General features: G+C 42.8%; 7 protein-coding genes across 7 annotated transcripts; 2 read left to right on the top strand and 5 right to left on the bottom strand.

Annotated features, from left to right (window-relative positions):
- Positions 1 to 700: 700 nt before the first annotated feature.
- On the bottom strand, positions 701 to 1,067 carry PHALS_02198 (uncharacterized protein; the record flags this gene model as incomplete). Its single annotated transcript, XM_024719157.1, has 2 exons — positions 701 to 865; positions 1,050 to 1,067. 2 exons carry the CDS (start codon positions 1,065 to 1,067, stop codon positions 701 to 703), a joined length of 183 nt encoding a protein of 60 aa, XP_024572658.1.
- Positions 1,068 to 2,036: 969 nt separating this feature from the next.
- PHALS_02199 (uncharacterized protein) lies at positions 2,037 to 3,707 on the top strand (the record flags this gene model as incomplete). Its single annotated transcript, XM_024719168.1, has 1 exon — positions 2,037 to 3,707. The coding sequence occupies one exon, from the start codon at positions 2,037 to 2,039 to the stop codon at positions 3,705 to 3,707; it is 1,671 nt and encodes a 556-aa protein (XP_024572659.1).
- Positions 3,708 to 5,741: 2,034 nt separating this feature from the next.
- PHALS_02200 (uncharacterized protein) lies at positions 5,742 to 6,060 on the bottom strand (the record flags this gene model as incomplete). Its single annotated transcript, XM_024719179.1, has 2 exons — positions 5,742 to 5,874; positions 5,927 to 6,060. 2 exons carry the CDS (start codon positions 6,058 to 6,060, stop codon positions 5,742 to 5,744), a joined length of 267 nt encoding a protein of 88 aa, XP_024572660.1.
- A 380-nt stretch (positions 6,061 to 6,440) lies between these two features.
- Positions 6,441 to 6,860, top strand: PHALS_02201 (uncharacterized protein; the record flags this gene model as incomplete). The annotated part of the gene is made up of 3 exons (XM_024719190.1): positions 6,441 to 6,559; positions 6,645 to 6,759; positions 6,825 to 6,860. 3 exons carry the CDS (start codon positions 6,441 to 6,443, stop codon positions 6,858 to 6,860), a joined length of 270 nt encoding a protein of 89 aa, XP_024572661.1.
- Positions 6,861 to 9,159: 2,299 nt separating this feature from the next.
- On the bottom strand, positions 9,160 to 9,424 carry PHALS_02202 (uncharacterized protein; the record flags this gene model as incomplete). Its single annotated transcript, XM_024719201.1, has 2 exons — positions 9,160 to 9,171; positions 9,224 to 9,424. 2 exons carry the CDS (start codon positions 9,422 to 9,424, stop codon positions 9,160 to 9,162), a joined length of 213 nt encoding a protein of 70 aa, XP_024572662.1.
- A 6,055-nt stretch (positions 9,425 to 15,479) lies between these two features.
- PHALS_02203 (udp-glucose 6-dehydrogenase) lies at positions 15,480 to 16,877 on the bottom strand (the record flags this gene model as incomplete). The annotated part of the gene is made up of 1 exon (XM_024719212.1): positions 15,480 to 16,877. One exon carries the CDS (start codon positions 16,875 to 16,877, stop codon positions 15,480 to 15,482), a length of 1,398 nt encoding a protein of 465 aa, XP_024572663.1.
- Positions 16,878 to 16,883: 6 nt separating this feature from the next.
- PHALS_14848 (uncharacterized protein) lies at positions 16,884 to 17,749 on the bottom strand. Its single transcript, XM_036407195.1, has one exon. The coding sequence runs from the start codon at positions 17,551 to 17,553 to the stop codon at positions 17,320 to 17,322; it is 234 nt and encodes a 77-aa protein (XP_036262995.1). The 5' UTR covers positions 17,554 to 17,749; the 3' UTR covers positions 16,884 to 17,319.
- Between the last annotated feature and the right edge of the window lie 2,464 nt (positions 17,750 to 20,213).

Here is a 20,213-nt window from a genome sequence, read left to right on the forward strand (position 1 = left end):
ACCAAGTGCAAGAGCGCACTGTTTACTAACAGTCCCTTTAACACAACGTTTATGCAGCGAGGAAGCGATTATCGACTTGGAAGGAGAAGGATAGCTCGACATGGAGAAAGAAGACCGACTTAATACCTGAAAGGTAAATTAGCAATTGAAATAAATAAGTTTTCGTCCTAGCTACATGCGAAACACATTAAGTGCTCCTAGAAATATTACTGATGAAACCTTGAGCTCCTGTTCATATATCAAGGGCGTACTGAGGTTGAACCTCAGCTGCAACTGGTATAAGATCTTAGGCGTACGTAGCTTGAACTTCGAACGCCTGAGGCTCAATCTTCGTGTAAATTATTCAGTAGAAGCGACTGGCTTATACCACCCACTTCTAAACAGAGAGACACGTCGGCCCCGTCGCCAGTTCCTAAGTTGGAACCAGCCTTCTGTATCACACAGAACATTTATGACTTCATAAAAAATCACGTATTCATTTGGAAACACCATACTGTAATCTTCTTTTATTTATTGCCCCAATGCATACAGAAGTTACATCAATGTACCTCCATGCAGTGGCTAAGTGTAGCCCATTACATGTTGTCGTTCAACCAATAACCTGTGAGAATTTGCTTGAGGTACAAGTGTTCGATAGGAGGTTAAAATTGAAGTAAATCCATTTTAATCGACCACATGTGAACCTAAATGGTCGAAATGCTTAGTCACTGACAATAACAAATACAACGTCTTGTTGACTGTAGGCCACATGATACTGACCATCACTCACACTTGTATCTCGATAGTCTTCTGCTGCGATTGTAATATACTTGAGCTTTCGTGCATAGGACAGCCACACAGTTACCCCGTTCTTATGAAGTGTTTCCTGTAAAAACACTTCAAACAGGATTAAAGCTTAGAATTCTACCGTATTGGGTCAATAAGCTATTGGATATTTCACTGTGCTGCCACTTTTGGTGCTTCATCACTTGGTATCATATGAAGCGCCGGCGATGCTGTTGAGAGCTCTCAGTAAATATTAAAACGACGATATGCTGCACGATATCTACCTCAGATAGGATGGTCATAAAAAAGTGCGTAGAAGGTAAATTGTGAGGTGAATATATTCAGGTCCTTAGTTTGCAAAAAAGCTTGCTATTTCTAAGCCACTCATTTTATATACTCGACTCACTATACTAGATCCTGATCTATCGTAAGCCTATCAGCAACTACCGTTGTGTCAGCACTTATTTCCCGTATTGTTGTCCTTAATCATTGTGTCCATAATCTTGACCAGGCACGTAACGTATCCCTGTGACCTCATCCTTCTAGCATTTACTGGTTGAATCTCAGCAAGCCATGTTTATGACTTTTGCGGGCTTCGGAGTCATTCCTTAAAAATACTTTTGACATCGTGGCAGTCTATTACTACACCAGCTTCTTCTATTAAGCCAGAATATCATGAATTTACGATTGAAGAATGTTTGACTTGTGCTCTAATAATTGATTTTCAAATTACAAAGGTGATAATTCTTAACAACATCACAATCTTTTATGTCTGCATGACAGTATAGTGTATATGGTGCTTTATAAGACTGGACACCAGTTTAATAATGCGAGAGACGCTTTTGTTTATCTAATTATCGCTTTCGGCTAGCAATTTTTTCTTTTTATTGTAAAGTAACAATTAAGATAAAAATGTGGAACAACTAAAATTTTATCGTCCTAAAATAAATTAAAAGTATCTCTTTCCATCTGTCCTTACGACATCATCGCAACCTGCATCATTATAACGCTTTTTGCATATAAGCCATCACTCACATGTTCAGAAAGGTGTTACTAAAGCAAAACTTCTCATCATATTCTATAAGGTCACCACGCTTCAGCTGAAAAGTCCATCAATGAATTTCGATACACTCCAAAAAATAAATATTTTATGTTCGGTACTGGAGTGTACCGAACATAATATTTCGCAATCATCAACGATTTGTTTTCTTGTGGTCAAAGACACCATTTAAGTGACGATTTGGCATTTGACATCGAACTATAAAGAGACCATGAAAGTCGTCGCTATCATTTTAAGTGGAGCTAGCTTTTGCTTTGCGACCAGATTGAGGGCAAAAGCATGTGGTAATGGTGGTGATGCAGACTTAAACCGTCGTAATCTGCTTTGCACCCCAGTACTAAAACCTGACTCGATCTCGAATGGAACGCAAAGACATAATGTCGAACGTGTGGAGAACGAGGCTCATCTTGACGACAAAGAGAACGAAGCAAGAATGAAAGGTGGGGCTAGTGATAGTATGTTAGAGAAAACTTTGAGTACGTTCCAAGAACTTTCAACAAATGCGATAATAAAAGTGGAAGAGCTGATACACGAAGCTCCCGCCCTGAAAAAGCCTCGACTGGAATCATCGTTTGCTAATCAATTCGCGCGACCTCAGCCGATCGATACAGCATCTTATTTCAATCATCTTAGAAACACGGCTGGTGAAGATGTAATTTCGGTACTTGAATATAGCTATTACGAGGGCAAGACCGTCATGGACTGGTTAAAAAGTGTACAAGCCTCCAGGACATTCCCCACAAGTGATGACAGTATTGAGAAATATGATAACACAAAGCTGCTAGTCACTTTAACAGAAGAAATAAAACCACAGCCAATTGTGCCACAAGACGTGGTAGATCTGTTTGATAAACTTCAAGCCAACCCAGAATTCGCGAGCTTTGCAGAGGATGTACAACGAACCATGGTATTGGATTCCATGTACAAGCCTTTGGTGTTTGGTCAATGGATAGAAAAGGGGTTTTCCCCAGAAAAGATTCTCGAAATTTTCTTTGCGCACAAGTCTATGAACTTCAAAGTCACGGATCAACTGTTTTTGGTGTGGCTTGAATACTTCACGTGGTACTGGAGACTTGCGAAAAGTAAAAGCCCATTGCGCAACGCTGAATTTCTATGGGCACTACGCAAGCATTTGTCGGAAGACAGTCTGGATAAGATGATTACATCACAAGAGTTTCAGGATGTTTTTTTAAATCAAGACCTTGACGACGTGGTGGGCGACTTGATGAGCATACGGTTGACTTGGCATACGGATTATCTTTTACGAAAAGAAACTCGCCCAGATCTTGCGTTTCCCAAATTAATGAAGAGTTTGCATGATTTGGATAAATCAGACAATTCTGCGATGTTGTGGCTACTCAATTACGTCTTGCAATACAGGAAAAATTTTCCTTTTACCGACACCGAGCTGGTTAAATTGTTGTCTTCCACAATCCCGTTTGAATCGCTGATAAGATTTTTAAGATCTCAAAGGAAATACCCGCGGATAAATAAATTAGCAGAAGATATGCTGCAGTCCATGTTTTCGTCTACAACTATGCTTACAACTTTGGCGAATTCAGGAATCAACCCTGAAAAATACTTTCAACACCTTTTCAGTCTGTATGGTACGGTTGCTACGTCTTCTAAGTCAGAAATCATGGAAGCCTCACAGCAAAAAAATTTTGACGTGGCTTTACAATACCTCAAATATGCTCTGGTGTTTGATGTACAAATAAAAAAGATGACATTTAAAAACAGCTTCCGCAATTCATTTATCTTTTTAGATGAAAAGATGCATGATATATTGAGTCAGCATTTGGAAGAGTTACAGGCCAATATGGAGAAATTCAAGCAAGATTTGGGAGTTGTGGAGATTGGACAAGGGGTGCCACCTGTGTAATATGTGCGAGAGAAACGTTAGGAGGTTGGTTATTTGGATGATGGTAACATGTCGGTTCAGAGATAAGTGTTGTATGCTATTTGCTGCCAATTTTCCGCTTCACGAGGTAAAAAAGAGTGTCGAGCTTACTTCCCCCTCATTTTGTCGTGTTCGTATTCGTTTATGACCCTGCTATAAAAAAATCATGGACGCTCTCTTCAATGCCATCACTCCAGCGTCAGAGCCAACCAGCCAGCTTTTTTTGTACGTTTAAAGGGGGTAATTTATGAAGCGATCTGAACCAATGAGTTGATCATAGCAATGTATAAGGTGTGCTGCCAGTAGCTTAACCTTTTTATCGACATCTTCCATCAGTCCAAACCGAAAAGGTTTACCACTTTGATCAGCAACCCAACCGTTCGACCTTCGCCAACCGCAAGAATCGCATCGCATTCGCGCTTTTTGTTCCAGCTCTTTTCCGGTCATGTCAACCTTCAGTTTGGTTTTGACCTGGGCCGAATAATCCTTGCTTCATGTGCCTAAACTTGTTGCATTCAAATCATTTGCTCAGGAAACCACCGAGATTATTTTGCACACTGTCAGTTTTGCTGTTTCAGCCTCTTTTAACCACCCAACGTTCACCTTTCGTGCGCTCCGTAATCTCCTCCGAGTCGCTCGCACTTTTGAGGTAGATTTACATTATCTCGATCAGCGACACATCCATCTTGTTGTGATTATTGACCCATTGAACTCGCAATCTGTTCTTAGTAGAACTATGAGCTGCTTGCCTCGACCAATTTTCCAAGAGTCTGCAGAACCCACAACCAGCTCGCTGAAGCTGTCTAGATGCTAAGTTTCTTTACCCTTTTCACCATTGTGAGTTCATGAAGAGATCGCGTCACTGTGACAAGGTATGCAAGGTTGTTGGTTATCCGGTTGTGCCGCATCCACGCGATTTATGCTTGATCGCAGATCGCAGCGTTACAATAGTCCAGGTCGCAAAACGTATTTTGTCTTGCGCTAAAGATCAAATCCTTAAGCTTGAGTACTGAGTGCTTTGGTGGACTTGACCAGCCATGCACCCGTGACCTCGTTGTCAGCCTTATCCGCCTCTCGTCATGATCATGTTGTCTCAGTGAAAGTAGTCGGGATTACTCAGGAGGGCTTTTCATTAGTCAAAATGGAGATTCGTGCTTTGCTGGGTCGTTGGCCTCTCGAATTATTGGTGGTTACACTTGAATAAACCAGCTTACTCAACGTGATCGTGATAATGTATTCCTTGGCCTCGTGCCGATTCACCAATTTTGAGCTGCTTTGAATCCAAATGGCAGTATCAACTTGTGGCTAGATCGAGCATGTCGAATCTCTACAAGAGGAGTACAATCTAATCGCCTAATGTTGTATGTGATGGCAAATCTCTGTATTCTCGACTCATGAAAATGTGATCAATACTCATCATTTCGTTGTTAGTTTAGCAACAGAGACTCAGTCAATATAAATTGTGTTTTTTTGGAGCAAGACTAGCGCAGTTGCGGTGGAGATAAATGTCGAAAAAGCCTAAATTCTGACGTGTTGACAGGACCCCTGTGAGAACGAAATGTACCGCAATGTGTATCAGCCACAATGCCAACAATGGTTGGTACTCTGTGAGGTGACTCCATGAAAGGGAAGCAAGCAGAAGCTTCATTTTACCTGATTTCGAGCGAAAACATCGCGCGTTTTGAAAATGCTTCACAAGGATGAGATAAAACTAACATTGTCCAGAGAAAGCTATTGTCCCTGTCTCTATCTGCAAAGGTTGAGGTGAATGCTTAGCATAAGCGGCATAACCGAGAAATTTCCCAGACTCCTGGATGAGGCATTTGATGATGGATTCCGAGAGTGATAATAGCTACCTTATCTTTTATCTCTGTTGACGACTACCTAAGGGAAGTTGTGGGTTTATACTCACGATAAAGGAGAGAGGTAGCGAGCAACTGAATAAAATTCAAGGCAACCTACGAGAATCACTGAGTTGAACGGCAAAATGACTGCGCCACGACAATGAAACGAAATTTATGAACTAGATGACTGCAGACTCTTGTCGGAATCGAGAGATCCTTCATTTGCGATTTCCTTTTGTTCAGACCTCAGTAAATTAAAGTTGCCGAGTGATAAATCGGATTGACATGAAGGAGGCACCGAGATACTGTAAATTGAGGGAGGATTGGCGGAGTGGTCAATCGAGACTACGATTTTACTTGAAAAATCGGTCCACAAACACCGAGCATACTTTTGCCACGCCGTATGAAGAAGGTTCCGGTTGAAATCCACGCTGAATCATCTCGGTGTATTTGGATCCCGAACAATATTTTGCATCGAAAACATGGTGCATGTTTTGAGTTATATTGATAATCTAAAGCGGTATCGCGCATATGACTTGAGCTCATTTGACGGTAACTTTGAGGTGATGTGGACGGAATATATGACACGCAATTACCAGCTCACGAAATGGTCATTCATTTGAACAAGGTCGTTGATGACGCATCCAGCCAACACAAGTGGATCGTTACCGGTCCTGAATGAATAAGAGAAAGGGAATGAAGAACCGGTAAAAACACATGGACGATGTCGAACCGGTGTAGAACACAGGATTGCAGTGATATTACTATCGGCAAATCGTATTTATGATCTGTCGGCTTCCAGAGAGTTTAAAGAAGGTCGGACGGACTATTTTCTCTCTTGAAATAGAGCGTACAAGGCACTAATGAACGTATGGAATATACTACGCCCATCTTCTGCACAAGTAAACTCAATACCGGCCATACTGGATGTATTCGTTGTAGATCGTTAGGTGTTGTAGTAGATAAGCGTGGATACGGCATTCCTGAACTGTACGATGGCGAATTGCGACTACGTCAATCCAGACGGAACTTACTTTGAAAGTATGTATTATGTAAATTTCATTTGGATTGACAGATGCAGAAGAGTGTTAATTTTTTTTCATAAAACGAGGTCTCGGTTGAGAAAAGCTTCGTGCAAAAACGGATTCAATAGCTGCAGTGCCGATCTCATTGTGTTTACGACAACAGCGGTTGGAACGGAGATGTTTTTGTATGCCTCTACGTGTTTAACATGATTATCATGTATATTGACCAGCTCTTCGTCTTAAAGAAGTGGCTTGGACTTGTTTAGTATTTGCACATTTAACGGGCGAACAATTTCGACATTTCGCGGTACGACTTACTTTTAACATGCTGGGATATCAATACAAATCGCTCGCCAGCAGTTTTTCTTCCCAGGTGGCCACATGATAGGGTATCATGTGCTTCGAGCAGTATTTTGAGTTTTCATGAAGCACGACTACACGCTGAGTTTCATCAGTGGTGACAGGTTTAATCTTGTAACCAGCATGTCCGCTTACTGACCCAACATGAAAACGTTCTTCATGTCGATGACCACTCGCTTTCATGTACTCCCAAATCAAAATCATTCGAACAAATTGTCAACATGGTTGTCTCTTGTACTACACCCTGCGTTTCTTACCAATCCGACTGCTTTCTGATTATCTAAAAACGTCTGCAGCTTTTACTTGCTAATGATCCTCCTTGAGCATCCCAAGGCCTACAACAATTCATGGGTACATAGGCCGAGTCCCAATTATCCCACCTCCATCATATTTAGCGCCACTGTACGTTGGGAATTTAACCTAAAATCACTGTCCGCCTCTCATCATCACAATGGAACCGTAGCCGGTCCCCGCCATTGAGCAACAATCGACAAAGCTACTGTCCCTTTTGATATCTGTCACCAGCACGTCACTATTGCTACCACTAAATATTTCGAGCTCACGCGTTATTAAGAGACAGTGCTGCCGATGCAACAGAAGAGGGCTATCAAAGAACCGCAATAGCTGCATTACTGCGTCCGACACGTCAGGGTGCGTATAAATGGTGATGTGAAGCACAAATCCGATCAACAAACTGTACGGCATTGACCGCATCTCATTCCTGCCAAATCCTATCGTTGGCGACTGCAGCATCGTCGTCTTTGATTCAATTCACTTTGATCCAACGCTGCCTCTGAATCCGGCAGGTTTAATCGACTGGACTCCTTGTCAATTTAACGCATCTGTCTGGTCATCAACTTTTCGTCATCGGGTTGAACTCATTTTCCATCCGAAGTTACTCGAACGTGAACAAAATCTTGAGCCCTGTCTGTATCTCTCAAATCTTCTTGCGTTGTCTGCGATGGCCATAGCATCAATGTAAGGACATAAATACACCATACAGCCACTTTTACTCGTAGCGTACGCAAACTGATCTCCACCAAGCTTTTACCGACGATCTTCGTCAGCAATAGTTGAATTGTGTTGTAACTCATCAGGCACTAGCCGCTTTTCCAGCCCATAATCCCTATATCATCTGCACCCGGACGGCCTGGCGACATCGGTACAAAACAAACCTTCCATACTCCCACGTACGCCAGCTCCTGAGATTGCTGTTGGAGAAAGATGTATCGGCATCTCGTCAGACCGTCGTGTATCAGGTAAGATAGAACAACCCGAATAAAATATAATGCTGGTCATGGGAATTTTGTTCCGGAGAAGTTAATACCAAACTCATGCTTTCGCTATAAAGCGATATATCAAGCCTCTTTTAAGTGCTCATCCCGTTTTTTGATGAATACAAATCAAACCCAATCGGATACGAGGCAGCGTTTAAGATGAAAGTCGGAAGTGATTGTCGCTTTCTGTATCATCATCGTTCACATGCTGCTCGTCAGAACTCGTCGGTCTGTCTCTAGTATCCGGACCAAGTCTCGCACAATATCGCAACCGAGCAGAACAACATGGCAACACTCATCGTCGTGCTGTCATCTCCGTTAACTTTGGAGCTGGATGTGTGGCTCTACCTCTTCAGCAAGTAAATAATCTGTAGTAGTCATTAACTCATCACCAGCTTCCAACTGCTGCTGTTGCTGTCGTACGCGATCCGGCAGTTCCTCGTATGTAACTTGTCAGCATCGTTCTTCATAACGTGGATAAAAGTTGATCGTCCTGATGAACCGAAGGGGTGAATGCCATTAAATATACGCCTAACAATTTTTAAGAGATGTCTCCTTGTGAAACTAAAAGTTGTGAAGTCAATATCCTCTTGTGCTCTCAGCAAACATACGCTCGAAAAAATATCTACACCCACTATTTGCACCATTTACATGAGGCATCCGTGCGACCAAAACTGGCATAGGTACTCAATATTCGGTTTGATCATGTTGTTGAGCTAGTAGCATCGCTGCTCTGACCTAACCCACCGTTGACTACGTTCTCACACCCTTGAACTCCGCCCTATTCATCTGCTCCGCCACTCCGAACTGTTGATGGCCTGTGGGAGCATGTCACAGTACCAACTGACCATCAAAATTCGAAAATTTGACATCTTATGTTGACAGCCCAGTACGTGAAATTATCGACCTTCTTTTACGTGAGGCTCGCCTAAGACATATCCTAAATTTACCAAAATGAGCGTTTGATCTTATTGCATAGGTCGCTCAGTTACCTTCTGGAATGATAGTAGTCGGCGTACAAACTCAGATAGGGAAGGATCTCTACAATTTGTATGCGCTTTCCATCCGATCTTGTTCGGATGATACGGAGCTTCTTGCCGCTTGCTATGATCACCGCGTTTTGCGTCCACGATCACAGATTGATTATAGACGATGTTTCTTGTACCATCCTGTCGTGTCTTTAACCGTGCCATTCACCACAGGTAATAAGATTGGTTGTCACCATCCGTGTGCATGCCAGCCAATTCATTTTTCTTCTGCAATAGCTGTTTGGATGCGACATGTTCACCACCTTAGTAGTTTAATGTTAATTGTCCCGCCCGTGCATTGAAATATCAAATACTCCTTCATCATGTCGTCATCAGATGAGTATAGCGAGCTTTCGCCTGCGCCACTTCAACAGCGGCAAATTTAATTTTCCTTTGAATCGACAGACTAAGAAAAATGATCATTTTGAATGCTTAGATATCATGCCGAGATATCGTCGTTTGAATTTTCGTACTAGAACATCATCCTAATATATGATCTCGTTCGAGATTTTTGCAATCTATGACTGTAAATTACATGTTTTCGTTTATTGTCTGACGTAAGTTTTTTCGAATCATTCAAAATATGGCAAGAAAATTCATATCTTATGACTACACTCACGCGCTCTATTTGAGAATTTGTTACTATACGCCGATTGGTTTAGCGCAAGGGTTGGGTCGGGTACATCACTTATTCCAGGTTGTGAATCTTTACCTTGCTCCAGTTTGACTGTGAACTGGTCTGTGAGAACATCAGCTCCAGATGACGTTCAAATAAAATTGCTTAAACTACAACAGCACTGATGCTGTTAAGCACCAGACCAACAGCCCATGTCAGAACGCACCGCAATAGGAAGCAAACTAGCACGAAATCTTCTCGACATTGATTGACGGCGCCGTCCCGGTGCCCGTTGTGGGACCCACCTTTCCGGTATGGATGGGCAGCGTTCGATAACGTCCAGTGGGGCTGCCGTAGATTTTTCTTTAGAGGAACCTTACTAAGGTCACTGACCTTACGTTCTATACCAGAACCAGTACGAGTGTAGCACCTCTAAAAAGACCCAAAACCCTTAACCAAGGCAAATACACTCTTCCGTTCAAAATCGAAACTGTATTTATTTGTTTTGTTTGCGGCAAAGACGCCTATAATTCAATTTTAGGGTTTACTTATTGAATCGTAAAATCTAATTTATATGCATAACCACTGGCAGTCCCGCCATGTAGTGGCTTCTTGTTACGTTGTAGCCACACCGTTGTGTGATTACACGGACTTGTGTTATCCATACCTTTGTACGGCCACACCATCTATTGTGACCCACCCTTTCATACCAGGCTACGTGTAGCCCCGTTAAAGACCCAGTCTTTCTCCGCAAACTCTTCTCGACGAGAATAGTGCCGTCCACTATCACGTGGAACGTCTTGTGGGTCGACCTCGTCGCCAGGATCAAACCCAGTTTCTTGTGAAGTGGCGGTACCCTAACTTCGAGAACTGGTGGTAATTTGTAGATCCACTTCGGCAAGACTGTTCAGAAGTCGTCGACGCTGATGATCAGAAGGAACATGACGCTCCGCATCGTCGTACGCCTCGCGTTTCCTGGCAAGTCGGGGAGGCCGAAGGGTCATTAGCTGAGCTTAATCTATGGCCTTAAGCTGCTGCGATCGCAGATTAACTCGTTTGAGAGACCACAGAGCTCGCGAAAGTGCGTGGGATCAACCCATACGTCGCAGTGGCGACAATCCGAATGAAGTAAGCGAGGCGCCTTGAGTTTGGCAGACCCGAAGCAAAGATGGCGTTCCTCACGCTAGTCTACTTTTCTATGGCTCAGCCGTAAGCTGTGCAGCGAGAAGAGTATCCGGTGCAGCTGCACCCATCGCTCAAAGAGCTTTTCGTCATCTACAGCGGTTTTGCCAGGGACAATCACCACAGGAATCGTTCGCATCGCGGGTACAGAAAAACCTCCTCTTTGAGCATAGAGTCGAGTGCGATACGTACCCATTGGGATTTCTTGAGGTACCTAGAAGCGAGCTCGGAGAGCGTTTCGTTTTTTAGCTCTGCTTGTGTAGTGGCCGGGGGCCCGACTACGAAGACGCCCAACGATCGAGTGATCGCGTCCTTCGCTTCTGCAGCGGAGTCCGCCGAGCAGAAGCCGTATTTCACACGAGGGTCAAGGACCGGACAAGGATACGAGTGCATGAAAGCCGCCGTCCAGCTGCTGCTGTGCGTTGTTGAGATGGTTGGTAATGATTACAATTCCCCCGTAAGTCGAGAATCCGGGGAGCGGACACAGCGTCCGTAAGGTTTGGGCAGGGCTCACGTCGCGCCACTGGGGCACCCCACCCTCTTCCTCTTTCCACGCTGGGAAAGAGTATCTGTTACCAAAAGCCTGGGATGTGCTTGCCTTGATGCCTCGGACGTACTGTCCGGAGTTGCACCGCGTGCAGGAGACAAAGAAGGACTTTCCCCGCGGAACCAGAGAGGCTGAGTGTCCTCGACACAGGGCTCATTTGGCAGACAAATGGAAGAAGGTCCCGGTGATGTTGTGGTGTCTTAGACACGCGAGCCTTGTTCGAGGCGACAGTTGAATGTGAACTGTAGGTGTTCACAATCTTGATGGGGGAGAGTGTATCAGTTATCACAAGATGGCGTGATCACACAATGGTGTGGTTTACATAAGATGGTGTGAATACACAATGGTGTGGCTACACTACAAAAAGTCAGTACGTAGCTGGAAAGCAGTAGTTATATATTTAATAAGGTTTTTCTATATAATTTAGAAAAAACTATAGATTGAGATATCGGCGGGTTTGCCGCAGGTAAATCCGAAAATATAGATTACACTTTAAGCGGAAGAGCTAGTCAGCCTTGGGTTGAGGTTGTAGTTTGTCTTGGAGTAAGCGGATTGCGATCCGCTACAGTCATACTGGTTCTAAAAATGGAACGAATGTCACCGATCTTAACAAAGCTTCCTCTTAGCAAATAAGCTACGGCAGCCCCGCTGCAATCGCGCACCGGGATGTGTCCTCTTGTGGTTTGTCAACGTAGATTCGTACTGTCAATTCTTTCTCTGTGCGCAGTACACGAAACTCCCGTTGTAACTTGGATCGGTAAATACGTATTCTCTATATGGATCGTACCTATGGAACTGATAGTCGGCAAAGTGCTGGAGAATATCATGCTAAGTTTGCGCACATTGCCTCACTCATTTACAGCTCCACAAGCTAAATTTAGTGAAAAAAGTGACGCAATTTCCATTTCTTTATAAATGTTTCGGCGTAATTGATTATAAGATAAAGAAAGTTGGCTAATACACATAGATTGTTTTTTTCAGCGTCAAGTGCACAAAGAAGAACTGTTAGCAAAGAATACGTTTCGCAATGCAAAATGCAGCATACTATGGCAAGGTACCGCTTGATAGGTTGACCCTAACAAAGGGCCTATAACATAAAAAACTTGCGCGATATCGACGTACCTTAGTATTATTAAAGCAATTGCTAACAACGCACTGGATCGCGAATTGTCCGTGTAAAGTACAGAAAATGCAAAACAACAATGAGGTTCTTGATGCGCGCTAGTGTCAGGAATGCCGACCACATACGTTATCATAGAGAAGAGAAGAGTAACATATATTATAGATACTATATTGCATGCGTTTTAGCTAGACTACCAGTGTTTCTTTGGCCACTGATAAAATGATGGACGTTTAATTGTGTAGTTTGTATGCAAAGGGTAGGCGTCTCGAGGAGGCGTCTAAAAATATTCAGTTGACGCTAAAAATATTTTTGTACTCCACGCAGTGCTCATTGGCCTGTAGTCGCATTCAAGAAGATAACGGCCTGCAGCCTCTAGCTATTTCGTTGCTTAACCACCTTCTCTTCATGGCTCTATCCATGCTGCACGATTGAAACGATTATGCACACTGTGGCAACCTTGTAGAGATCTGGCAAGCTCATTGATGTGCTGTGCTTGAGCTTTAGAGGGAGCCCTCGTGCCAGCTTTCTCAATATTCCTCAATTTTTGGATCCACTACGAATGAACAGAAGCTACTCATAGTCAGCAAAACCCAACTTACTGATTCAAGATCTATTCTATAAAAGAATGTATCGGCACGTACGATTTCAATTACTGACTTATATGTATTCGAGTAGATTGGGTTCGCATTATCACGCTTTGGGACCGCTACGACAGCTTCAAGCCGGGCATCAAGATGAGTAAATACGGAAACTATAGTTATCTCTTAAGGACTTACAATTATCAAATCATCCCATTTACCCAAAGATCAACAAGGAATGTAAAAAAAGTAGCCAAAGTAACAGGGTACGTATCAAAAATGCGTCGAATTTAAGATGGCAGAGATAATAGCTCACCAAAATTAGTATCAAAATTGAATTTGACCGGTATCACGTACCTATGCTTGCACTCCATACCACTTTTCTATCTGATAGGGTAGTAATAACTAAATAACAATCGCAACGGTACAAGCGATTCGCGGTGGCATGCAAATCTGCTTTTGACTCTTGTGTCATGATTTCACGGTGGACACAGATCTCAGATGGAATAGAGTTGTTGACAAGTACCAGGTATTATATCAACACGAAGAACCTACAGCGGGGCTGCCGTAGCTCTTTTGCTTAAAGGAAGCTTGATTAAGGACGGGGACCTTCGTTCTATACTTAGAACCAATTCGAGTGTAGCGGATCGAAATCCACTAACTCCAAGAGTGAGCACAACCTTAATTCAAGTCAGATTAACTCTTACCTTTAAAACCTACACTATTATCTGCGGCAAAGCCGCCTATATCTCAATCTATTGATTTTTTATATATCAAAACCTAATCAAAAGTATAACTACTGGCAGTCCAGCCAAGAACTGACTTCTTGTTTAGTGTGACCACACCATTACTGGTCCAATGCCGGTGTTCACTGTTTTTTTTGTCTCTCTCAGCAAACAAGTAGACCGTAAGTGCGTAGATACGGATTGTCCATCCCTATATACGCACTTACTGAGGAAGACTAAATCGCTTCACGCGCTTCACCGAGTGTTGCTCACTTACAGCGAGCCGTTGATTTACGCGAACGCGGAGGAAATGTGAAGGGACATTTACCATAGCCAATAGGCTTTAAGCCTTCCCTAACTGACAAGTGTCTTCGAGAATTGTGGGATTTACAATATGCAAGATATATTGTTAGTTAACTACACACAGAAATATCGGGTCCACACAACATGTGCAATCAAGACTAACCCCCAACAAGACTGTAATCTTGTTCCGGAGAGCTTGAGACTCCACGTTTGACGTGAGCTGCCCCTTGCTCATAGATCTGCTCTGGTGGTTAATGAGCCCCCTGCTACATTAACGAACTATGTACTTAAAAAAATGATCAGTGTGAAGTGCTGGCTCAACTTCAGACAAAAGGCTGGATTTAAGATCAAATAATTACACGATGTGCAAGGACACACTGCGGGGTACCAAACACGTTAAAAATTTTACTGACCAGATAGCATATTATTACGGCAGAATAAGTCTGTAATTCTTATCATTTACGCTATGCAATACCAATACCGAGATTATTTAGGTAGGTAAGTATTATTTGACAGTCCAAACAAATACTACCGAAACTCCATTTTGAGCCACCTTTTCAAAAACTTATTAGTACCACTTGTATTATCGGTAAAATGCTTACCGGTAACACAACCGCAGTCATATAAACCAAAAGATACCACGCGCCAAAAACCGTATGATGACCATCTCTTTTCGTTGACTTATTGATCACATTTCTGCTAAATTGTGCAGAAAAAATTGATACTAGATGTTTGGATCATCTTAAGACGTTTATTTCTCTTTGAATTCAACTCCGTCACTGCACTATGATGCTATAATGCACCTGTCGGCAGCCCTACTGAATGCATTTTTGTAGCGCGTGTAAGAAATCACTGCGTTGTAAAGATTTTACCAACCTCTCATCCTTTCTTTTACAAAAGCAAGAAAACACCACAAGTCAACGGTCAAGCTGTTAAAACCACAACTTGGAACCAGTATAAAGAATCAATGATCGTTATGAATATCAAGATCTTGTTGATGCCTTATGTCACCGACTTGGGTTTGCATTTTAAAACAATATGAATGAACGAATCAAGTAGCTCATCAACCCAGAACAAACATAGCGCGATTTCCGCTAACATAAAAGTTTGAAACGTAAGCAAAGGCTCATTATTAACGACACAGTTTTAAAAGGGTATTTCGTCTGAAATGACGTCAGCGCGACCAATGACGTAAACTTTGGCACCTAATTCCGCAATCTTGTCATGCGGAAGAATGTTTCGACCATCGAAAAAGAAGGCTGGTTTAGTCATGTTCTCATAAATCTTAGCATAATCCAGCGTTTTGAACTCGTCCCACTCTGTTAGCGCAGCAAGAGCATGTGCACCATGAGCCGCCTCATACGGGTCGTTGTACACTGTCAGCAGCTTGTCTATCAACGGATAGCTAGTCTGACTAACGCCCTGGTACTCTAGTTCATGCATCAACTCATCATACTTCACCTGCGGGTCATAAACAGCCACATTGGCCTTTTCCTCTAGCAAATACTTGACAATCGATGCAGCAGGAGTCTCCCGTACGTCGCCAGTGTCCTTCTTAAACGCAAAGCCTAAGATGCAAATCTTCTTGTTCGTGACTGTATTAAACATTCGACGAATCATTGTCGTAGCAAACCGCGTCTTTTGATATTCATTCATCGTCACTACTTGACGCCAATACTCGGCCACTTCTGGTAAGTGAAAACTTTGTGCTAGATATACCAAGTTCAAAATATCTTTTTGAAAACACGAGCCACCAAAGCCAACCGAGCAATTCAAAAATTTACTGCCAATTCGGTCGTCTGCACCAACTGCACGTGCAACTTCATGAACATTGGCCCCAGTTGCTTCACATACAGCCGAGATCGAATTAATACTTGAAATTCGCTGGGCTAAAAAAGCATTTGCGACAAGTTTCGACAACTCTGATGACCAAACATTTGTCGTAATGATACGTTCACGTGGTACCCAGTGAGCATAAATACTCACGAGCTTATTAACCGCCTCGTGTCCCTCTAAAGTTTCAGCTCCTCCAATTAAAATGCGACTAGGCTGTTGCAAGTCATTGATCGCCGTACCCTCAGCTAGAAACTCGGGGTTCGATAACACCTCAAAATTCAAGCCCTTAGCATTGGCACGTAGTACAGCTTTGATGCTTTCAGAGGTACGAACAGGTACAGTGGATTTCTCAACTACAATCTTGCCTGTAGCTGCTACATCTGCAATCTTACGTGCACAAGCTTCGCAATTCTTTGTGTCAGCAGCACTACCAGCCCCAATGCCACTTGTTTTTGTCGGTGTATTAACGCACACAAAAATAATCTCAGCTTCATTGATATACTTGTCCAAATCTGTTGAGAAGAACAGATTCTTATTGCGACGAGCATCCACAAGCTCTTTAAGTCCTGGCTCATAGATCGGAATATCATCAGGTGTGTTCCACTTCGCAATCTGTTGCTCGCTTACGTCAACAACAACAACTTTGATATCTGGACAATTGGCAGCAATCACAGCCATAGTTGGACCACCCACATACCCAGCGCCCATGCAACAAATTGTCATTTTAAACTCAGACATGATAAGACGAGAGCAGTACGTGGCAAAGACAGTAATGGAAAGTGGAAACTATGGCTGAAAAGACGGGAAAATGCGATTGGACTAATTTTTACGAATGAAAAGGCAGAAAATGTGCTATGTCGCATAGCTATTAAACGGCAGTCGGTTTTTGCAACCGATTCTTCGAGTGAGATCGTACATAGAGGCAGAAGTATCTAGTAGATGAGGTGGTGTCGAGGCTTCGACTTGTGCGCTTATGTTTGCGATGCGTTGTTTATAGTTAAGCATTGATATAACTAAGATACCGGTATTTGGAAATTGACTTTGCAGTTTTCTGATCAAAGACATAGCCCACCACTGGCATCTTCGTCCCCAAAAAATGTAGTAGTCACAGCTGTTGCTATCGTCACTCGGTCGTCTGGATTGCTGTTTTCTACAAAATATTGGCGCGAATATGCTTAAAATGATCATAGGAGTGTCTGACAAAGTTTTCCAAGGAGTTCTGAGCTGGTTGATAGCACAGATTGACTGAATGCATGATATGTGACGAGCCACACATAATAGTCACTTGACTGATGCCAATGAAATCATTCTCGTGAGCATACCTGATAAAAATGTCGACTTCTCCTTCGGCCACGACAACTGTAAGTTGGCCATTACCACACATTTTGTCTTTTGCCTTGATTGATTATAGAGTACGACGCCTGACTCTGAATAGTGGCAAAAACTCTGATGACAGTATGAAACTCATTCAAAGACTCTTACAATCATTGATTGATGTTAACCTCCCAAGGTTAAGGTACTGTTAATAGACGGCAATCAGATGCAGTACAGCTGCTTGGCTCTATTGTAGTATAGGTAAGCATAGTTGCGATGAAATTTTGCGAAACAGGAATGTAAGTACATTTATAGAAGCAGATGGTTCTTTTCGTATCCGCTTTGATAAGAAATTAAAAAAAATATTGCTGATCACATGTCATATTATGGTACTACACTCGATTTGAGGCTCTGCTTTCGAGTCGGAGGAAGAAAATAGAGTAGCACGTAGGCTACCAGGCTACAATCCAAAATTTTTGGTTGTGCTGAGCACGGGACATTTGATGTGGAATTTACGTTGACATTTGCAAACAACGCTAAAGTGTATGATGTTTAAAAAGCTGGTGTCGTCACATATGTACACACGTGTGAGACGTGTCCGATGATTACACCTCACTGCATGCGGCGACATCTTTGGCAAGTCTGCTGGTCCTACGGTGTGTTGGCAGTCCATAGGTATGGGCTTTTATCTTCGGTATATAATAATCACTAGAAATACCGATGTAGTGATCTTTGTATATCGTATAGCATGATGACACACCTCGCTGCTGTCAGCAATATGTAGTTAGTGATGTTATAGTCAAGCTGTTTATCACAAACGTGATTTCGTCAGCATAGCTTACCAAAAGCCAAAAAATTTCCCACGAAGTTTCATTCGTCGAATTTAAGATGGTGTTCTATACACAAGGTTTGATATATCGACGCGAACTGATAGGCAAATTTTTTTATGATAATATTGTGTGATTAAAAATATCCATTTGCGCAAGTTGACCGCGGTGCCGATGCAAGTAAGTCTCGCTCGCTGAATAAGCGATGAAGAACGCAATGCATGCATGAACAGGCTTTAATCTGTTGTCCATAAATGAATTAGCTAAGACCGTAGCAAATACTCTCGAGGAGATTGAGCGTCCGGCGCAGCACACTTGACGCAATAACCGAGAGCCGGAGACTCTGAAGTCACACACCGCTCTAAAAGGCATTCAAAACTCACATAATTATGTTGTGGGGCAAAATTCAGTACTTAACACTGCTACCCTACTCACATATCAAGTGGTTGCACTCATTAAGTTCCGGCTATGCTTTATCGCACCATTCACTGTCGTAACAATTAAATGGACTAAGTCATACCCTTTGCAGCCCGAATAGATCGCCATGTCACGATTCCGCTAAAACGAGTCAGGCGGAAAGGAGGGCGCTGATCTTGACGGGATGCGTCTAAACCATTACCTATTGCTGTGCTACCCTCTGCTCCAGACTGGTAACTTAGTTCTGGGCAGTTGTGCCTACGCAGTGCGATAGTAAGGCAAAGAGAGAGCATTACCTATCTTAATTTTAATGCGCACAATGAATTTCGAATCGCAATGACGTATCGCCACATCAGAGAGGGCTCGCTAAAGGTGGATCACCCTCTGCGCGCACTGCTTGAGTAGCAAATATCGTTCCACTTTCATAATGAATGTTATGTGGGTAGGCAAACAACCAAAACTGTTATTTATATCTGGTAATGCGGCAGGAATCGTCTTAGCTGCAGCCTCTATGAAGTTCTACTAAGACAAGATTGCCTCCACCTCATCATTAATTAGCGTAAACTCGTCTCTATTCTCTTTTGAAAAGTATTTAGGAAGCCAATCAAACATCTTTTTTACTGATGAGTGACCCTGATTGATTGTTTCAACAGCCGTCGCATGCACGCTAGCAAAGCTGTAAAAAGCAGGAACTAGGGGTGGTGTGTTTGCTCCTTGAAACCCGAGTCGAGCTTTAACCTTCCTTCGTAAAGCCAAGCATCAATTGAAACTTTAGCCAGACGTCCAGATGCATCTCTCATGGTAGAAACGAAAATCACCACCCGTGCTGCTCTGAGCATAAACGATAATCCTAGAGTTGATTGCCTGTGAATTAAGAACGTGCTACCTTCGCAATTTGTGGGTCTTCGCTTTACGATCGGTGTGGGCTAAATGGCACACGCAAAGGCGTGTGAGGGTATGGCGAAGAAAATATTGATGATGAATACCATAGCTACAACGTGACAAAACTCAGCTAAGGTTCTGCGCTTGCAGATGAGAAATGGACCACCTTACCTGGTCGAAATTGAAAGTGACGAAGTCGTCATCGTCGTGAGATCCACGGCTTGATGGCGCAACAAACTTCACCGAGGGAAAATGACACGGTATTCTCGATTCATAGTAAGCTCCTCCTTCTGGTGAAGAAATCGGCAGCTGGCTTCCTGTTGTGTTGATATAGGCCGGATAGCGGGGGTGACTGGCACGATGAGTGACACGAGAAGAACTCAAAGGAGAGGAACGAGCACGTTATTATACTATTCTTACTTCGGCGATTTGCTTACGAAAAATCAAATCGAATAAACTATTTATTTAGCCGATATAGTTATTCACACGTCTGCTCGCAATTTATTTTTTGTATATTTCTGTAAATGGGCTGGTAGCAGCAAGTATTAAGTTTTAAAAGTGTCTGTATTAGGGAATTTAATACGACTTCGACTACTCTACTTTA

The sequence above is a fragment of the Plasmopara halstedii genome (genome assembly GCF_900000015.1).
Source record: "Plasmopara halstedii genome assembly, contig: Scaffold_179, whole genome shotgun sequence".
NCBI lineage: Eukaryota > Oomycota > Peronosporomycetes > Peronosporales > Peronosporaceae > Plasmopara > Plasmopara halstedii.

What these genes read in the sequence shown, in the direction of transcription:
- PHALS_14848 (XM_036407195.1), bottom strand. Translation starts at nt 17,553, where the DNA reads ATGTGTGGTAATGGCCAACTTACAGTTGTCGTGGCCGAAGGAGAAGTC.